The 22,008-nt window shown below is 35.4% G+C and overlaps 1 protein-coding gene across 2 annotated transcripts in view; it reads left to right on the forward strand.

The window, feature by feature from the left end:
- Positions 1-20,516, forward strand: part of LOC123533819 (dynein axonemal light chain 1-like) — a 57,549-nt gene extending 37,033 nt beyond the window's left edge. For both annotated transcript variants that reach the window (XM_053551024.1, XM_045315719.2), the window contains exons 3-9: positions 3,283-3,392; positions 7,053-7,108; positions 10,142-10,197; positions 13,531-13,620; positions 14,871-14,924; positions 16,925-17,054; positions 19,594-20,516. In XM_053551024.1, the coding sequence (XP_053406999.1) occupies positions 3,283-3,392; positions 7,053-7,108; positions 10,142-10,197; positions 13,531-13,620; positions 14,871-14,924; positions 16,925-17,054; positions 19,594-19,634 (537 nt within the window). In that variant the 3' untranslated portion in view covers positions 19,635-20,516. The remainder of the gene's footprint in view (positions 1-3,282; positions 3,393-7,052; positions 7,109-10,141; positions 10,198-13,530; positions 13,621-14,870; positions 14,925-16,924; positions 17,055-19,593) is intronic.
- Positions 20,517-22,008: the final 1,492 nt, after the last annotated feature.

The following is a 22,008-nucleotide window of genomic DNA, read 5'->3' on the forward strand; positions in this document are numbered from 1 at the left end:
CTACACACAGCTTTTAAACTTGCATTTTGGTTCAGATTGTTCAATAGTTGATATGTCTATCAAATGCAAATGTAAAACTAGACATTGTATCGAAATAAAAAGAAATACCCAGCTTTTTATATATTTTCATATTAAAGGGGAGTAATTACAAAATTTTATAAAAATAATAAGATATACATTTTAAATAGGAATCTAACTATATGTAATCGGTCTTTTTGTTCCTTAAATAATTCTCTACCAGAATATACAAAAAGTAAAAAATGTCATTAAATGTTGTTTAAATGTGATTGACCACCTTTAAATGAATTATCCCCCCTTTTACTTAAAATTTCTGGTTAAAGTTTTGATGCACTTTCACTCTATCTCAGTTATTACTAAATCGATTTGATTCAAACTGAAAGTAGTTGTTCCACATCATCTCCCACATCATATGACACAAAGTCCATAACTCTGGTACCAATACTAAATGAATTATCCCCCCTTTTACTTAAAATTTCATGTTAAAGTTTTGATGTACTTTCACTCTATCTCAGTTTTTACTAAATGGATTTGATTCAGACTTAAAATAGTTGTTCAACATCATCACTCACATCATATGACACAAGGTGCATAACTCTGGCACCTATTTTTGACACAAGGGCCATAACTCTTGCACCAGTATTTCATAAATTATCCCCCCTTTTTACTTAGAATTTCAGGTTAAAGTTTTGATGCACTTTCACTGTATCTCAGTTATTAATAAATGGATTTAGTTCAAACTTAAAATAGTTGTTCAACATCATCACTCACATCATATGACACAAGGGCCATAACTCTTGCACCAATATTTAATGAATTATCCCCCCTTTTTACTTAGAATTTCAGGTTAAAGTTTTGATGCACTTTCACTGTATCTCATTTATTACTAAATGGATCTGATTCAAACTATATTTGTTCCACCTTATCACCCACATCATATGACACATGGTGCATAACTCTGGCACCTATTTTTTATGAATTATGCCCCCTTTTACTTAGGAATTTAAGGTTAATTTTGATACATTTTCACTATATCTCAGTTATTACTAAATGGATTTGATTCAAACTTTAAGTATTTTTGACACAGACTCAAGCTATTGTGCAATATCTTCATCCACCATTGGAGTCATTAAACACTCCAGTGACAGCTCCAGCTTCCTCAGATGTGCCCAGTTTCACTATCCAGCATCAAAATAGTCGAGCGCGCTGTCTCCTGTGACAGCTCTTGTTTATTGTATTTCTAATTAAAACTTTCTTTTATTATGACCAGGGATAAAGATTTATTGCTTTTTCTTTTCTTACTATGATTCTTAAAAAGTTAATTGTTATATAATATTTTTATTACTAAAGGCATTGTATTTATTTTTTAAATTTTATTTCAGTTAATTGTCTTACAATACATTTTCAGTATATTTCTTTTATTATATTAAAGTGAAATTAAAAACATTTTTCAAGTAACAATCAACCTGAAATAGATGTGTGTGTAAAAAGGGTGGAGGAAATTAAAGCTTTTAACCCAATATACCAAACTCTTCCTGTTACCAGTACGAAAGAATAACTTTCTAAATATGACATTTCTTATTTTGACTGGGGCAGTCTTTTAAAGAAAAGTCAAACTGCATGCAGGAGTTGCTTCCCTTCAACTTCAGAAATCTCTACCTATAGGTAAGGGAGATCACTGCGTAGCAGACAGAAGAAAAGAATTACTATTATTTTATTAGTCTGATTTCTTTATTTCTAGTATCAACTTCAAATACTTATGCGGCATTATCGTTAATTTAACACATTTAAATGACAGCAACAGAAAATTGCTTTTATAAAACATTTACCAAAACACACTTTATGCAGTAAGATGCATATAATGCCACTTTAACTAACCTAATTATTTAAAGTTAACAATTTCCAATATATATAACTCCTTCAAAACTCACTTTTTTGAATACCAATTTTCAAAGTCAAAGATATCATAAAAAAGAAAAAAATGCCTCATATATTTAGAGGGACAAAATTACCAAAAGGGGGAAGAATTGACCAAAAGGGGGGGACAAGATGACCAAATTTTATCATGAGGGGGACGAAATGACCAATTTTGGGGGACAAAATAACCAAATTAGGGACGAGTTCACTGGGGGACGAATTGACTTGACACCAGTTATACAGTTTTATCAAGGAAATGGCTAGGGGTCCGGTAACTGGACCTCTAGACCCGGAGTCTAGAGGTCCGGTAATCAATATATTACATGTACTGTTATTTGTACTATATTCCTAGTGTATAAGGCAATTGCTGTTAAAAGTTATAATAAGTTGTCATAAAGTTGCTGTTATTGCATTTTTAAAAAAATATTTTATTTATAATTAATCTCACTCGGGTTTGAGGCATATCTATTGAATATGGAATTTTAACAGCGATTTCAGGTAATCACCGTTATATATATTGATTTACTCAAGCAGTAAAATGAATTCAACAATTCATGAGCACAATCCATGTCTTAAATAGGCCTACTAAAGAAAACAATAAGTTTATTATTTAAATTCATCAGTCCCGAGAAAAACAAGAATTTGATAAAAGCTTCCGATTACGGTGTACAAATTGCTATTTATTATTTATCCAATTTGAGATCGTATTTTTCTCGGAAATAGGTTCTGCTTGTTTCCTATCACAGTGTATTTTAAAACGATGAGAAAAATATGAGAGCAAACATTTGAAATCATCTCCCGGTTTTAAAGTTGAAATATAGTCTCCTCTTTGTAAATACCGTTCTCAGTACTCATATTGATTACCTGACCTCTAGCCAGCCCTGTAGGGGTTGTCTAGAGGTCTGGTAACCGGACCTCTAGACTCTGGGTTTGCATATAAGTAAAGCTTGAAATTCGCATATTGAATTTTATCAAAGTGAAGAAAAAAAAAAGTTAACAACTGCAGAAAACTTATTAGAGTAATGATTATATTGTTTGCCCCTCACCAGTGTGGGTTCGAGCCTCACCCAGGCATTGGATTCTTTGTGTGAAGAAGTCATCCAACTGGCTTATGGAAGTTTGATGGTTCTACCCAGGTGCCCGCACATGATGAAATAATGCACTGAGGGGCACCTGGGGTCTTTCTCCACCATCAAAAGCTTGAATGTCACCATATGACCAATAATTGTGTTGGTGTGATATGTTTAACACAACAAAAAAGTAATGTATTATATACAGATTAGATATCTGAGGTCAGGTTAGCATAATATGTCATATATATGATTTGAAACTGATATATTTATGTAGGAGGAGGCAGAGAAATGTAAAGCAAATGATTCAAAGAAGGTAATGCTGTATGGACAGATTCCTCCCATAGAAAAGATGGATGCATCACTGTCAACACTTGGTAACTGCGAGTAAGTAGTGGAAGGCAAAAATTTGTTTGTTTTAAAGGTTAAAATAAAAACATGCAATTTTGAAATCAGCAATGATATTTACCACTGTGGTATTTACTTTGAAAGGAAAACCTAACCACATGTTAATGCCAGTTTAATTTTGTTTATTTTTAAAAGTATTTACAGACTTTGCAGAAAAATTAAAATCACTATCATAATGGATGTTAAAAATGAGGAAGTCTCGGAATGATTTGTTTAGTTGCTTTTTTCATCACACTTCACTTACATGTAGCATTCTTGTTTTTCATTCTTTTAAATGATTTTCATATCAAGTATCTTAAAGGTCTTTGGGCAAACATTCTCAAGGATTGTTTATTCAAAGAATAGGAGAGATTTTATTCTTGTGTCAGTGTCCTTGTGCATTTCAGACTAAGGTTTTATGACATGCTACTTATTTTCACTTTATCTCCCTAAGCTCTGCCCATAAAAAACCATAAAATCATTGAAAAAGTCACTAAACCTTGCATAATATTGTTTGGTCTTAGTAAGGTTAGTCTGTCTGTCAGTCCTTCAGTCTGTTTGGTTTCCAGTCAGTTATAACGAAAGAATGCGTGGTAACAAACTGGTAAGGATGATTATCCGAAATATAGTAGATTAACTGTATTGTTTTTGAGGTCAGTAGTTCAAAAGGTCACAATGACTGAGAACTGTTTCTGCTCAATAACTAAAAAACCTTTTGGCGTCAAACTTCATAGGATGATTGCCTGTGGCCAGTAGATGACCAAAATTATTTTAGGGGTCAGATGTCAAGTTACTTATAGACTGAAAATGGTTTCTGCTCAATAATTAAAGAAAGCTTTGGCTGTCAATTTTCATATGGTGATTACCTGTAGTCAGTATGGTTTTTGAGGTAATTTGGTCAAAGGTCAAGGTCATAGCATACAAAATTACATACCCTCTTGCATCTGACAGGTCATGGGCGGGAATATGACTTTTACAAACAGCTCGTTTGTATACATTTTTCACACTAAATAATTATATCTTGAATCTCATATGTTGTATCTTACTTTCCTTCATGACCTCTCCTACAACTTCTAAGTCCTCTCCATCCCATTTTTAGCTCACCTGAGCACAAAGTGCTCAAGGTGAGCTATTGTTACCGGTCGTTGTCCGTCGTCCGTCAACATTTGCCTTGATAACACTCTAGAGGCCACAGTTTTGACCCAATCTTTATGAACTCAGAATGTTTGTCTTGATCTCTAGGTCAAGTTTGAAACTGGGTCATGTGGGGTCAAAAACTAGGTCAGTAGGCCAGATCAAAGGAAAATCATGTTAACACTCTTAAGAGTCCAGAGTTTAAGTTTGAAACTCGTGAGAATTAGTCAGAATGTTTGCTTGATGACTTCTAGGTCAAGTTCAGATCTTATTCATGTTGGGTCAAAAACTAGGTCACCCAGTCAGATCAAAGGAAAAGCTTGTTAACACTCTAGAGGCCACAATTATGACCCTATCTTTATGAAACTTAGAATGTTTATCTTGATGATCTTTAGGCCAAGTTCAAAACTGGGTCATGCTGGTTCATAAACTAGGTCACTAGGCCAGATCAAAGGGAAATCTTGTTAACACTCTAGAGACCACATTTTATGTTTGAAACTCATGAGAATTGGTCAGAATGTTTGTCTTGATGACCTCTAGGTCAAGTTAGAATCTGGGTCATGTTGGGTCAAAAATTAGGTCATTCAATAAAATCAAAGGAAAAGCTTGTTAACACTAGGCCATATTTATGACCCTATCTTCATGAGACTTGGTCAGAATGTTTTTCTTGATGAACTTTAGGTCAAGTTATTATCTTGATCACGTGGCCTCAAAACTAGGTCACCTGATCAAATCAAAGGAAATGTTTGTTAACACTGTAGAGGCCACATTAATGACCTTATCTTCATGAAACTTGGTCAGAATGTTTATCTAAATGATCTTTAGGCCAAGTTCAAAACTGGGTCATGTTGGGTCAAAAACTAGGTCACCAGCTCAAATCAAAAGAAAAGCTTATTAACACTGTAGAGGCCACATTTCTGACCCTATCTTCATGAAACTTGGTCAGAATGTTTATCTTGATGATTCCAGGACCAAGTTTGAATCTGGCTGATGTTGATTCAAAAACTAGGTCACTCGCTGAAATCAAAGGAAAAGCTTGTTAACTCTCTAGAGGCCACATTTATGACCCTATCTTCATGAAATTGGTCAGAATGTTTCTCTTGATGATCCCTAGGACAAGTTTGAAACTTGGTCATGTGGGGTCAAAAACTAGGTCACCCACTCGATTCAAAGGAACACTTGTTAACACTCTAGAGACCATATTTATGACCCTACCTTCATGAAAGTTGATCAGAATTTTTTTTCTTGATGATCCTTTGGTCAAGTTCGAATCTGGGTCATGTGGAGTCAAAATCTAGGTCACATGCAGAAGTCACATGAAAAGCTTGTAAACACTGTAGAGGCCACATTTATGATCCTATCTTCATGAAACATGGGCAGAATGTTTATCTTGATGATCTCTACGCCATGTTCGAATCTGGGTCTTGTGGGGTCAAAAGCTAGGTCACCCGGTCAAATCAAAGGAAAAGCCCGTTAACACTAGAGGCTGTAGGCCCAATTACTCAGGTGAGCGATCCAGGGTCATCATGACCCTCTTGTTCTACTTTTTTCACTCTAAACATGTTTCACAGATTTACATCTTCACAACTTATAGATCTATATCTGATTTAAGATATCTAAGTTAGTGTGATGATGTAAACCTTAAAAATGTTATCACATTGTTTCTTAATATCTATTATACCCCCACCCCAATTTTTATGCTCTTTTCAAAATTTAGAACATTTTTCTTAGTATTTTAGTATCCACATTTACCCATATTTAAGTATGTTTTCTATTTTTCATGTTACCCTTTTTTAGCTCGACTATTCGAAGAATAGGGGAGCTATCCTACTCGCGTCGGCGTCAGCGTTAGTGTTAGCGTGAGAGTCACACAAATGTTAAAGTTTGCGTACCACCCCAAATAAGTCCATTGAGATATTGCTTTCATATTTTGCATACTTGTTTACCATCATGACCCCAGTCTGTAAAAAGGAGGAGGCAACTCTATCAAGCATTTTGACTGAATTATGGCCCCTTTTCGACTTAGAATATGCTTATTGTAATGTTAAAGTTTTACTCATAGCTTATATTATACTATCAAGCACTGAGAATAGTCGAGCGCGCTGTCCACTGACAGCTCTTGTTATGTTACTCCACAGGGCTTGACAAATCAACTTGTCAAGTAGAAATCTGGGCGAGTGGAACTTGCAGAAGTACTCATTCTGCAGGATATTTAGTGCGATTTCTGACCAAACATTCAATAAATCCAATGAAAGTGGAGCTTTCTTATTCAGTTTCTGGCTGCTTGTGTTTCAGTACCATTTATCTCCACCCCTCCCCAAACCTTTCCCACACTGACACAAAGGTAAAAACATCTCTGTACAATTTTTCTTTTGCATTCATTCTGTCATTTTCACTTCTCTATTTGCAAACATTTTTGAATAGTCAAGCACACTGTCCTTCTGACAGCACTTGTTTTTCCTGTTTAAATTCTCGACAGTGAATATGATAATATTTATTAGTCTGACTCTGCTATTGGTGTTTCAGACAACTTGCTCTCTCTACAAATGTTATAGAAAAGATTGCAAACCTGAATGGTTTGAGTAAGTTGTGTGCTGAGATATTGTCTCACAAGTTGTGGAATATAAGGTCAGCAAAAGTGGTTTAGATGAATATCAGACAAAATCCTGTCTGACAAATTCCTCTTTGCTCAGTTTGACTTTGTTAGATAAAAACTTCAGATTTAACCCTTACCCTGCTAAATTTCTATAATGAACTTGTCCATCTTTCAATTTGGACAGTACCATTAACTGTTAAAAGGGGTGCATACCAAAAATATACTGACTGAATGGCGAACAGTGCAGATCATGATCAGACTGCATGGATGTGCAGGCTAATCATTATCTACACTGGTCGCAAAGGCAGAACCAATCGTGTCAGCATGATAAGGGTTAAAAAAATATCTACATGAATTGAAAAACAAAATGTAACAATTTATTTGTTAATTGAAAACTGAAAGAGACCAGCAGTAACTGGAGGAGCAACAAAAACAACATTGGGGCAACAGTTTTATGTTGCCGTTCCCTGGGAGTGGGAGCGTAATTGTTTTCTTCTAAACCAGTTTAGCTTGACACTTATTTTTTTGTCATTCTGAAACAGAAAACAGAAGCTTTAATATTGGTTTTATTGCTTAATCTATTAGTTAAATGCCTTTGATGAAAAATAATGAATAATTTTGTTGTAACTTAAATTTGATGTATATGCTGTGAAGTAATCTGTTAAAGGCACTGGCCTCCAGAACGCACAACAACAACAACAAAAAGAGAGAAAAAAATTAGGTATCAGGTAATTAATGCCATATTTCGTAAGAAAGCTTTGCAACTTAATTACTGACAGACTGTATGTTATGGAAACACATGAGAATTAGTTGTAAATTTTACTAATTTTCACACTGAAAATCGAAAAGCGTTTGTATCGCCTTACACAAGGTAAACTGCCTTAATTATAAATATCTATATAATTAACGCAATGTACACATATTTCTCCGTGGCGGTATTAGTAAAGGCAGCGGAAAAGTTTATATTGCCACCGCGTCCCGGGTTCAATTCCCGATGCGGGCATAAAGGCCAAAATCTGGAGGTCAGTGCCTTTAATGTTTGCTGTAAAATCAGAAATTCTCACAAGACATTTATGTTTATTTTTGTTTCTTCAAAATGAAATGTCGCTGTAGATCCACATACTGTTTGAAAATGAAAGTGCAGTTATTGTCGTTAATAGTCCAGTATATTGCACAAGTTGCTCATATATCACAAATATGCTACTGTATGCAGCATTTCAAATTTATACATCAAGTGAACTTTTATCCTCGTGAAAATATCTTATTTTGCGGTATATGTTCTTTTAAAAATGTTTTACTAAACATGTGGAGCAGGTACATGTTTACAGTGTATAGTATTACCTACATTTGATAGACATAGATTCAAAAAATGTCAAATTCTCAATAAGACTGACTTTAGAAAGGCTCTGAGGTTTCTACTTGATAACTGGAGTTTAGTTTGAGTAAGAGATTATAACTCATATTTAGTATGTTGTTACAAATACACATTATGTTGACATAATCTATAGATAGGCAATATAACAATTAAAAATGGCTTAAAAGATCATATGTGTTCTGTTTATATATAAGTGTGTTTCAGTGGTGGTTGTATTATGCTTTGCATGAGGAAAATGAGAAATATTAAATGAGCCGTGCCATGAGAAAACCAACATAATGGCTTTGCGCCCAGCATGGATCCAGACCAGCCTGCGCATCCGCACAGTCTGGTCAGGATCCATGCTGTTCGCTTTCAAAGTCTATTGCAATTACAGAAACTGTTAACGAACTGGTCGCAAAGCCACTATGTTGGTTTTCTCATGGCATGGCTCAAATGGTAATACTATCAACATTGTTTTGATAGTTACAAATTGATGGAAATTTAGAGGGACCATGTAATGGTTGGTGTTTAGATTTATATTACATTACAAAAAACAGTATTCAGTACTCAACAAACAGTAGGTGATAACAGTAAATTGTATAGAAAATAAAGACAAGCCTGAAATTGTCTAGGGGCATTACTAGTATAACTGCATTAGCAGAGACATTCCCAAAGGCAAAAAGTAGGTCATCCTGGGTGTTCAAGGTAGTAGGACCGTAATGGCAGTTGATAATTCCCGTGCGATTACATTTTCTGGTATGGCGTTTTTGCATTCCAGCTGATATGAGACTATGGGCTTTCTGTTTGTAGAATGCTGAAATTCCATATGGAGAATAACCCTTATCCTGCTAAATTTCTAAAATGGAATGGTCCATTATTCAATTTGGATAGTACCATATATTATTTGAAGGGGTGTCCAACGAAAATTTACTGACTGAACAGCGAACAGTGCAGACCATGATCAGCCTGCACGGATGTGAAGGCTGATCTCTGTCTGCACTGGTCGCAAAGGCAGAATCAGTTGCCGCTAGCAGGCTAAAGGATAAATTATCGATAGTCATTACGGGTTGTCTACCTTAAATCAGAATTCGGAATTAAGAAGGACCTAATGTTATATTTACATTTCGTTGTTCTGTGAATATTTGGAGAGCATTGATTCACTTCTTGCCTCTATTTATTTACACAATAAAATTTTCTGGTAATGGTTTATATTTGATCAAAGATCGGCAAGAGTACTTGTCTTGTTTGCTAATTGATTTTAACTTAATATAGCTCGCTCATATTAATATTAACACATGTATGTGGATTTTGAAACGATGCTTTTATTTGCTGATGTGTTAAATCTTCTTTTATAACTTCTAGATCATCTAATGAATTACTCATAGAACTTAGGTTATTAAATTCAAAGCAAGTTTTAAAGGGGCTTATTGCCACATAGGTACCTGTAATTATCCAAATATGAATGTGTAGAATTGCACACATATAATTGAATATCTACATCTCTTTATGCCTTTAAATGAATAAGTCATGCTGCTTTGTTTATCTCTTTAATTACTGTTTAGCTTTTATTATAGAATATTACTTTGATATATTTGATATTATGTTCTTAGAAAAACAAAGGATTAAATTTTACTTTAACCAACTTTTTCTTTTACTTTACAGAAAATTTGAAAATCCTGTCATTGGCTAGGAACAGTATCAAATCATTAACAGGTTTGGTATGTATGTTTTGTTGCTGTTACTGGTGTAGAAGTGTACAAACACACATAAAAATTGTTTTAATTAGTTATATTATGTTACACTACTGTAATAGTTGCAGTTATTCAGTAATACAGTCAGCAACTTTTTGCTTAATTTAATTGGTTAGTGTAATCAACTCATCTGAAAGCAATACAAGTTTGGATTGCTTCAACAAATCTAACTAGTATCCAGTCTATTCTTGTCAGAAAAATGAACTTCGTTTTGAAAATTTCTTTTCCCAGATTTCATCGACACCTAAATAGCCATATTATTACTATTATTTGATAAAGAATATATCGTATCGGCCTGCTTCTCATTAGGGAGAGCACAGATCTATGGATCACAGAATTGTGAGTTTGATCCCGGGCGAGGCTTGTGTTAAGTTCTTGTGTTCTCTTTGACGATTTGATAAAAGATGTATCTTAACCCTTTACTCAACGGAAGCACCTCTCGATGCCTTTTACCGTTACCCCATAGAATTGCCTCTCAACGCCTCTATCGATTGCTCCATGCAAGCGCCATACGATGCCTTGGCATTATTTCCATGCAAGCGCTTCTGGACGCCTCCATTTTCAACAAAAAATAAACATGTTTCTAAACTATCTGGGATTCCCAAAGTTGTTAAAATGGAAACAAGAGAATCTTGGGAAACAAACCCGGATGATTTCGTCTTCCACCTCTGATTCATATGGAGAAGTTAGTTGTTACTTGCAGAGAATAGGCTAATTCTGGTACAGAATTCAGGAACACTGAACCGTCAAGTTAATTGCCTGCCATTGCATAACTAAAATACTGTTGAAAAATGGCTGTAAACCCAAAATAAAGCAAAAAAATGATTATGAACACAAGTCACATAATTTTGATAAATCATTTACTGTTCCATACTGTAAATGATAAATCATTCCCTGCTAAGTAACCTTAATATGTTAAAATTTAATGGGAGATGGATGTTACTTTGAAATTTGTCACAAAACTAGCGACCAGTTATTTATTGGAATATTGTGGATTTATGAATTTGTCATTGGACTACAGAATAAGGAAATGGGTGTTCAGTTTCTGGACCAAATGGCACTTTGACATGTAAAATTGAACCAAGCATTATTTTAAGTTGGCTGTGGATGAGTACACAATTGCAACTGTGCCTTGGCAGCAATATTTTTCATGACATACAGTTTTAAGTTTAGTCTGCATGAGTCGAAGTTTACTTTCAGGAATCAGTAATGTGTTTCTGTCCTCTTTTGTGGTTCACTTTAATGAATAAAAAAGGTACTTTTTTAAGAAAAAAATCTACATTTTATTAATAAATAGTCATTTTACAACTAGAAGATGCTTTTGTAGAAAAGTGCATGTCTCCCTCAAAGCATAGTAGTAATAGGCAAAAAGTCAATATGGGACAGGAGCGAATGTCAAAGAGACACTGATGGTTGGCTGCAACAGGGACCATCTACTCGGCTTGTCCAATCATCCCATGAAGTTTCAACATTCTGGGTCTAGTGGTTCTTGAGTTATGGATTGGAAATGGTTTTCTGTGTTCTGGCCCCTGTGACCTTGACCTTTGATCAAGTGATCCTAAAATTAATAGGGGTCATCTGCTATGCATGTCCAATCATCCTATGACGTTTCAACATTCTGGGTCAAGTGGTTCTCAAGTTACTGATTGGAAGGAATTTTCCATGTTCAGGCCCCTGTGACCTTGACCTTTATTCGAGTGACCCAAAAAACAATAGGGGTAATCTTCTCTGTAAGTCATAGAGTTTGAAGGTTCTGGTTCAAATGGTTCTCAAGTTACTGATAAACGGTTTTCCATGTTCTGGCCCCTGTGACCTAGTGACCCCAAAATCAATAAGGGTTGTCTACTCTGCATGTCCAATCGTCCTACGAAGTTTCAACATTCTGGGGTAAGTGGTTCTCAAGTTACAGATTGGAAACGGTTTTCCATGTGCAGGCCCCTGTGACCTTGACCTTTGATTGAGTAATCCCAGAAACATTAGGGGTCATCTACTCCGTAAGCCCTATCATCCTATGAAGTTTGAAAGATTCTGGGTCAAATGGTTCTCAAGTTATTGATCAGAAATAGTTTTACATGTTCTGGCCCCTTTGACCTTGACCTTTAATAGAGTGACCCCAAAATCAATAGGGGTCATCTACTCTGCATGTCCAATCATCCTATGAAGTTTCAACATTCTGGGTCAGGTTGTTCTCAAGTTATTAATCAGAAATGGTTTTCCATGTTCTGGCCCCTTTGACCATGACCTTTTATAGAGTGACCCCAAAATCAATAGGGGTCATCTACTCTGCATGTCCAATCATCCTATGAAGTTTCAACATTCTGAGTCAAATGGTTCTCAAGTTATTGATCAGAAATGGTTTTCCATGTTCTGGCCCCTTTGACCTTGACCTTTAATAGAGTGACCCCAAAATCAATAGGTGTCATCTACTCTGCATGTCCAATCATCCTACGAAGTTTCAACATACATAAAAGCTTACGGAATGAATGAAATCAAAGAAAAAGTACTGTTACCTAATGATTGTTCCTATAGCCACCTAAGTATGCACATGTAAGCTCGAACTGACTGATGGACGGACGGACAGGGAAAAAACAGTACATCTCCCCAGTGGGGGGAGACATAATTATTTTAGTTCATGTTGACTTAATTTGTCCTTTGCTAATCATATTGGCCTAATGGCCTCAGCCAGTACAGCAGTCTGACACGTGAGATTTCAAAGCCACTATAAAATCACCTAATTGATAACAGTATATTAATATTTGTTCGAAAGTTGAAACTGTAGTAGAAGTTATGATAATGTGGTTTCATGTTGATGTTTAATGTGGATTTTTAATGCCGATTTTCAGTATTTAATTTACGTAACAGTTACGTTCCTAGCCTGTGTTCCTGGATTCTGTATCATTTCTAAATTGTTCTTCACAAGTAACTGACAACTTTTCCACATGAATCAGAGGAGGTGGACAAATGAAATCAGACACTGTCTTCTGTCAAATCATCTTATCTTTTGTCAAATCATCACAGATGAAGTGTTATATACGGTATGTTGTACATGGGGACAAAACTCGCAACCTCTCAGTCCTTAGTCTTGTGCCCTACCAAAAGTACTAAGCTAAATTTGCAGGTGGTTTCCTCTTGTGTGTGTATGTGATGTACCAGTTAAAATTGTCAAATTGAATTAGGACATTTATTCTATGTAAGGTATAAAAGATTCAGAGTGTTTAAATAAATTCAAACATGCTTCTGCCTATATGCTATTTCATTTCGAAAAATTTACTGTATACTGTATGTTAATGTCTATTACAGGAAGCAGTAGGAGATACCCTGGAAGAGTTGTGGATTTCATACAACAACATAGAGAAGCTGAAAGGGATAAATGTTCTCAAGAAATTGAAGGTGATTACAGTTGAACTAGAATTATTCAACAGGGATTATTTTTATATGTCATATGATAAGGCTAAAAAAAAAATTGTTTCCGGTAACATGCTAAATAAGAGGGACTTTTTGGAAATTATTTTTGTATCAAAAAATGAATACAAATAATCCTCTTATGCCTTTAGGGCAACAATAAGTTGATTTCTAACATCACTGACTATGCTTAAAGTATAAAAAGTGCAGTTTTGCAACTTCCTGCTAAAAAAATGGGGGAAAAAAGTCTCCAAGGCCATAAGAACATTTAGGGTCAGGCCAAAAATTTAGGGTAGTCAGGATACCGGAAACAAACTTTTTTTTTAGGCCTTATAACATTTTTGGTTTAAACATTTTTATTTAGCAATATATATTTACAAGTAGCGGATACGTCTAGAATAGGGTCCTTGACAAAGTGAAAAATACACATTAAGTACTTAAAAGTTTGTGTTGCATATATCTTAGAAAAATACTAAACAGAGAGTCAGGAGTATGATTCAGCATGTGAATATGTGCACGTGAGGTTCTATTTAGGATTTCACTCGGCCAGACCAGAGTTATTGTCCTTGACTTAGTTAAAAATAAACATGAAGATGCTTTATATGTTTATCTTAAAAAATACGTCACCCAGAGTCATGAAACCATGTACAGTTTCAGGAAGGTGGTGCACCAGTGTTCTGTGGACACAGATCTAGTCTTTCTTATAAAATCATTTTATAGAGCATTGTTAAATCAAACATTTTTATGAAGGATTCATTTTCTCTGTATTCACTATTTGTTCTAATAAATACAAATACTTGCGAAAGTGCTATAGGTAGTGAGTACTCTACTAGGTGCACCAGCTCAAGCTTTAAGAATAGCAAACTTTTATCCTCTCAGATCTCATTTTACAGTGTGTGTGTGTGTTCGGGTTTAACGTCTTTTCTCAATAGTTTTTCAGTCATATGAACAACGGTGTCTACTTGTAGCAGTGAGCACAATGCCCAACTTCAAGTGCTGCCTCACTGGAATATCGCGCCGTAGACACATGACATGATACCCCACCCAGTCACATTATACTGACACCGGGCTGACCAGTCCTAGTACTATCCTCTTAATGCTGAGCGTCAAGCGAGGAAGCTACTAGTACCATTTTTCACGTCTTTGGTATGACGCGACCAGGGATCGAACCCACGACCTCCCGCACTCTCATTTTACAGTACAGTAAGCAATATTATAGAGTACTATATTTTCTTCAGGTTCTCTACATCAGACAGAACAATGTTAAAGATATGGGAGAATTTATGAAACTGGTAAGTATCTATTTTCTAATTTGTATTGAAGGATAAATTTACTATAATAATTTTATTTGAACATTTCAAGATATCCTGTCCATAACAAGCAATATTTAGAGATTTTTTGCCCGACTATTCATAGAATAGTAGAGCTATTGGACTTGCCCATGCGTCGGCGTCTGCGTCCCGATTTCGTTAAGTTTTTGTATGTAAGCTGGTATCTCAGCAACCACTTGTGGGAATGGATTGAAACTTCACACACTTATTCACTGTGATAAACTGACTTACATTGCACAGGTTCCATTACTCTGTTTTGCTTTTTTACAAAATTATGCCCCTTTTTTGACTTAGAAATTTTTGGTTAAAGTTTTGTATGTAAGCTGGTATCTCAGTAACCACTTGTGGGAATGGATTGAAACTTCACACACTTATTTACTGTGATAAACTAACTTACATTGCACAGGTTCCATAACTATTTTGCTTTTTTACAAAATTATGCCCCTTTTTCGACTTAGAATTTTTTGGTTAAGGTTTTGTATGTAAGCTGGTATCTCAGTACTCACTAATGGGAATGGTTTGAAATTTCACACACTTGTTCACTGTCATGATCTGACATGCACAAAGCAGGTCCCATAACTTTATTTTGCTTTTTTACAAAATTATGCCCCTTTTTCAACATAGAAATTTCTGGTTAAGTTTTTATATGTAAGCTGGTATCTCAGTATCCACTAATGGGAAAGGATTGAAACTTCGCACACTAGTTCACTGTCATGATATGACATGCAGTGCAAAGGGTCAATAACGCAACTTCGCATTTTACAAAATTATGCCCCTTTTTCAACTTAGGAGTTTTGGGTTAAATTCTTATATGTAAGCTGGTATCTCAGTACCCACTAATGGGAATGGATTGAAACTTCATACACTTGTCCACTGTCATGAGCTGATAAGCACTATGCAAGTTCCATAACCCTGTTTTACATTTTTACTAAATTATGCCCCTTTTTCGACTTTCGTATTCATTCAAGCGACAAGGCTGTTGAATAGTCGAGCGTTGCTGTCCTCCGTCAGCTCTTAATTTACAAAGTATTTATACCGTATTGGTTACAGTTTTGATGCATTTTCACATTTTCTCTGTTATTACTAAACTTAAAATATTTGCTTTTACATCACAACCCACATCATATGAGACAATGTCCAAAACTCTGACACCAATATTTTTTAAATAAAGCCCCTTTTATACTTAGAATTTACTAGGTTGAAGGTTTTTGATGTACTATCTACAGTCAGACTTTGTTTGCTCAAACTCAACGGTACTGGAAAAATTAGTTTGAATTGTCGATAGTTCAAGCCATCGAACAATATACATTATACAGGGACTTTGCCGGGACCCGACGATGAGTTCAAGCGAGGGGCGGTGTACGAATTATCCAAGTTCGAGTGAACAAAGTTTGACTGTATCTCTTTTATCATTAAATGGATTTGATTTAAAGTTCTTTCTTATTATCACCCTCACCATTTGAGACAAGGTCCGTAATTCTCACACAAATATCTCTTGAATTATATGCGCCCTCTGATCACACTTGTTTCATTTTGTCATCTATATAAATATAGATTTTACATGCGTAACTATTATGTGGGTGTTAACTGAATAACACCTCGGGTTTTCTGAGTTTTACATCTTTCACACAAAGACATATGATATTTATATAATGGCAGTCCACTAAACTAAAATTGAGATTATTTTTAAGTGACATATCAGATATTGAATTTTAGCAAAATCTTTGTCTTTTTGTCTAGCATGCACAAGATGTCTGATGTAATGATTTGTGAAAAATATATATATAGCTACTTACATTGCGCAAATGTAAATTGGTCACAGATATGGAAAAATATGCAAGGAAATAAGCTTGAGAAGAGTTCCATATTAAATATATAAATATTATCTGTAAATTGAAAGTCAAAGAACAAAGAGAAATAAGAAATAACTTGCATACTTGCATATATTGTTGCATTTACAGGCAGATTTGCCCTGTATGATAGAGCTGGGATTTATTGGCAACCCTCTAGGAGATTCTCTGTCAGAGGCAAGTCAAGAAAATTACACAGACACCATTACAAAGAAACTACCAAAGTTGAAACGTCTGGATGGTAGGTTTTTATTATGTATCCCAAAATATTAGAGGGGAGTTGTGTTGTTTTTTGGTCTGGCAATCTGTCTGTCTGTTTATCACAGAATTGATCCTCTCTGTGTTTTTATGCCCTTGAAGGTGGGCATATTAAAATCGCACTGTCCGTGCGTGTGTCCGAATTCTTGTCCAAGCTGTAACTCTGCCATCCATAAAGTGATCTTGAGCTTGGCATAAATGTTCACCATTATGAGACAACGTGTCATGAGCAAGACCCAGGCCCCTAGCTCCAAGGTCAATGTCACACTTAGAGGTCAAAGGTTAACAGGGTCTGTTTCATGTCTGGTCCATAACTCTGCCATCCATGAAGGTATTTTGTAATAACTTCGCATAAATGTTTACCATAATGAGATGATATGTCTTGCGCAAGATCCAGACCCCTAGCTCCAAGGTCAAGGTCACACTTAGAAGTCAAAGGGTAACAGGGTCTGTTTCGTGTCTGGTTCATAACTCCGGCATTCTTCAAGGGATTTTGAAATTACTTGCCATAAATGTTCCCTATAATGAGACAACGTGTCATGCACAAGATCCAGACCCCTAGATCTAAGGTCAAGGTCACACTTAGAGGTTAAAGGTTAACATGGTCTGTTTTTTTGTCTGGTCTATAACTCTGCCATCGATGAAGGGATTTTAAAATTACTTGGCATAAATGTTCCCTATATTGAGATGACGTGTCCTAGCTCCAAGGTCAAGGTCACACTTAGAAGTCAAAGGTTAACATGGTCTGTTTCTTATCTGGTCCATAACTCTGCCATTTATCAAGGGATTTTAAAATTACTTGGCACAAATGTTAACCATAATGAGGTGTGTCACGCTAATGACTCAGGTCAAAACTATTCTGGCATATTTTGCGCAGACAGCAGTAGCATTCTTGGGCACGCTTTGGGGACATTTGTCACTAATAGTGACAGCTCGTTTTAACCCCTAGGATTTTCAAATAACTTGCCACAAATATTGAGTAAAATGAGATGACATGCCAAATGCAACATTTGGTCATGTTGGTTCAAGGTCAAGGTTGCACCTTGAGATCAAAGGTCAAAATATAAAAGTGAGTATTTAGTGTCTGCTCTATTTCATCACTAGTTATGTGCCACAAAAGTTAACCATTCTTAAGTGACAAATTTCTTTCTTTCTTTCAAGTCTTTTAAGGTTAAGGGCACACATTGAAAGGTCAGATCTATAGGTATTATTTTGTGTCCACTCTCTTGTCTATTTACCCTTTGGAAGAGTTACTGTCCACAAATGAAGCCAAAGAACAGGACGTTCCGACATGTTGGGTCTTGGTCGCGCAAACAGATCAGAGGTCAGATAGGTATTACTTTGTGACTGCTATTTATTATAATACATTTGAAAGTGATCATGTAATTAAGTCATCTTTCTGTACTGGTCTGGTAATAGATCCTTGATCTTTCACATTGGCCTGAGACCTTTGTTTGGGCCTTAAAGTTTTTCAGTTAAAAGATATATCTAAAAAGTTCAATAAAAGAACCAAATTTATTTGTTTTGGTCAATTTAATATTTATTAACATGGAGATAATGCACCTGTCAATATTTTGCCCGCCCTGGGGGGCGGCGGGCTGACCCAGGGGAATTTGACATTTCAAAAAAATTGTCTAAATCCCCACCCTAGAGACAACCTTTTTTGTCTAAATCCCACCCTAGAGCCGTGTTGGTACATCAAATGTTTGTCTAATTCCCGCCTGTCGGGAATGGCCTTCTGTCTAAAGTCCCGTGTATGCCCGCCGCTCCCCCCTGCGGGCAAAATATTGACAGGTGCATAAATGTCAGTACGAATGTATTTCTAATCAATATTCAGTACATGACATTCTCGTTAATATTCAGTATGTCTCATCGACATTAACAAGGTATATGACAATCTTCTTTATTATACCTCACTTTTGTCTACAATGATAAAATCCCATTACCCAAGAAAGAGATATTTTGACTATCAAAAACATTTTCAACCTTTTTGACATGTGACCAAGCGAAAGTGACTGTCAGGTCATGTGACTGCGCTGATATTTTGAATGTCGTATAAGGGCAATTAACTGCTTCAGTTTAGCCAAATGATTGCCTCCCTTGTACACGTATAGTAGTGAGATAACTATTCAGTGTGTACACACTATTCAATGTGTACACAGCTAGGCGATTACCGCGCTAAAGAGGAAACTGTTGAATTACGTTCTTTTAACTCTTTTATGTACTATATTTTGTTCGGTATAATAAAATAAATATCATATGGCAGCGTGTGTGACATTGATATTGTCAACCCTCGAAACAGAATGTCACCACTCGGCTTTCGCCTTGGGTGACATTCTGCCCTCGGGTTGACAATATCAATGTCACACACGCTGCCATATGATATTTATATAATGTCAGTATTCTGTATGAATATCTTATTAATATTCGGTATGTCTCATCATTATTCCGTAAATGACAATCTCATCAATATTCAGTGTAGGACAAATAAACTTATAACTTAAATTTTTTTAAATTTACAGGCTTCACAGTTATCCGCGAGGAGCAGGAGGAGGAAGATTAGACATTGTGACTTGTATATTAATACTCAAATACACTGTGCCTAATGTCACCTGACGCTAATTCTGCTGTGCCATTGGACATATCAGTTTCATTGCATTTGGAAAAACACAATTATAGTTTCTGAAGATGACTGAACAAAATTTTGTTAAGTTTTCAAAACCTGAACACCTTTGGATCATTCTTTATTTTTAACAGTATAGACTTGATTTAACCTGGATTTTTCAAAGCATCGTGGTTAGTGAGAAAATTCAGCCAGTATCAGGGTCATGTGTTTTATTTTTTGCTGAACTCATTTGAAACAAATGTACATCAAGCAAGTTTTCATAATGGGAGTATGGGAAAATCACAACTACGATGTTATTTTTACATGTACCGGTAGACAGCATCCTACAATGTAATTTAAGCTATACTGTTTTAAAAAAAAAAAAAATCCTGTCACATAGTGAAATGAAATTTAAAGGGCCAGTTTTTGGGGATTTTTAAGAGAAACTTTTAGTTCAAGCTGATTGTATGACATTGTTTGGAATTACTTTTTAAGCAAATATTTCTGTTACTGTATTTGATTCTTCAAATGATAGCAAATCGCTAATTTTATCAGATTCGGCTAAAATACTGATTTACATTAATTTGTAAGATGTTTTACTTTTTTGTATGCCAGACCAAGGTCCTGTCCTAGTTTTCAGGTGTAACAGATGTGCAGAACAACCTTAAAAATAGTGATATCTACCTTGAAACATTCCAGTTTTCATTCCTTTTGATTATACTGCGCTTTTAAAAGTAAAAAAGATAAAAACAAGGAGTAAATAGTATAAGTTTGTTTCAGTAGAATTTGTTTTAATCATCAGTGGATTCAGTTTCGTTGTAATAAAGTATGTTTATTTTATGTTTTCCAGTGAATTATAGAGTTTTCTCAGTAAAATAAAAGTGATAATCCACAGTTTTGAAACAGTAGATTATCATTTTTATTTTTCACTGTTTTTGCTGAACTAGTTCCGGTCCTCCGTCGCGACTGAAGTCAAATTGTATACCGAGCGTTATGAATACCGGGGACTATATAACGACGATGACGTCGTTGAAATGACTTCGTGTTATGCTTTCTGTTGATCTTTCCCGCGATTTTCGACATTTTATAAATTACGCAACAAAAGTAGAGTTTTACACATGAAATAAAAAGAAAATTTGTTTGTGTCAGTGAAATATAAATTTTATTTCACTCGTGAGCACCAAAAAAAGTCATTTTCACTGGAGGCTACGCCACTCATGAAAATATCAGTTTTTAATGCTCACTTGTGAAATAAAATTGATATTTCACTGAAACAAACAAATATCCTCTATATTATCTCATTTTTAGCTCACATGAGCACTAAGTGCTCAAGCTGAGCTGTTGTGATACCTGTGTCTGTCATTGTAGGAATTCTTTCAAAAATTGGAATCCACAAATTTGTATCGTAATAAACTAGTAGTTTTTTTCTAGTATCACAAACTTTCAATGCCTACATATTTTTTTTTCACTGCTGGAACTCGGTCTGTATTTGTCAACACTCGATCTGAAATTTAGATATTAAAGCTCATTACGCTGTAATATGGCTAAAGTGCCAAGCTGTGTATACTGGCCTATAGAAATAGAGATGGTCTGTGCTGCTGTGATGTGGTAGTAGAGATACACCTTAATCATGTGGGGGTAGTTTGTTTGAACCTAAGCAATGGCGGTAATCACAAACCACAGAATCATTGTTAAAGGGGGAGAAGTATGATTTTTTTTTGCGAACAAGTCAATCCATGAAATTCAATGCCTTAATACAAGTAAAATTCCCATTCATTTCATGTTCAGAAATTGAATTCCGCAAATATAGACCTTTTTTCTCTCGTTGCTGTGGATTTCATCTGGTACGAGTAACAAAATTGGGTTACACAAATAAATATATTGAATAAATAAATAGAATTAGTGTAATTATGAATTCTACTAAACCTGAAAGGAACATTAGCACTTGGTTCTTTACCTGTCTGTGATGAACGATTAAAACTCATTTTTAAGAATCAGTCTTTAGTTACAGCCTTGTCCATACCCAAATCCTCGTCTGTATCACTCCACAAGTGTTAATGGCATTTGGCAAGAACACACAGAAATATATTGCTATGAAGTTGATTTGTGCATATTGTCAGGACATAAATGTAGAATTCCCATTTTATGAGTTATGGCCTGTTTAAAGTTATTTTGGTTTGACGCCGTTTTTCAGTTATATATACAGACTGGCAGTTAACCAGTGCTCCTCGATTTTGTACCCAAGTTGGCAGGCCGAGTGGTCAAGTTCATCGACTTTAAATCACTTGCCCCTCACAGATGTGGGTTAACTCGACTTTGGTGTTGAATTCTT

The sequence above is a fragment of the Mercenaria mercenaria genome, chromosome 1 (genome assembly GCF_021730395.1).
Source record: "Mercenaria mercenaria strain notata chromosome 1, MADL_Memer_1, whole genome shotgun sequence".
NCBI classification, from domain to species: Eukaryota; Metazoa; Mollusca; class Bivalvia; order Venerida; family Veneridae; genus Mercenaria; species Mercenaria mercenaria.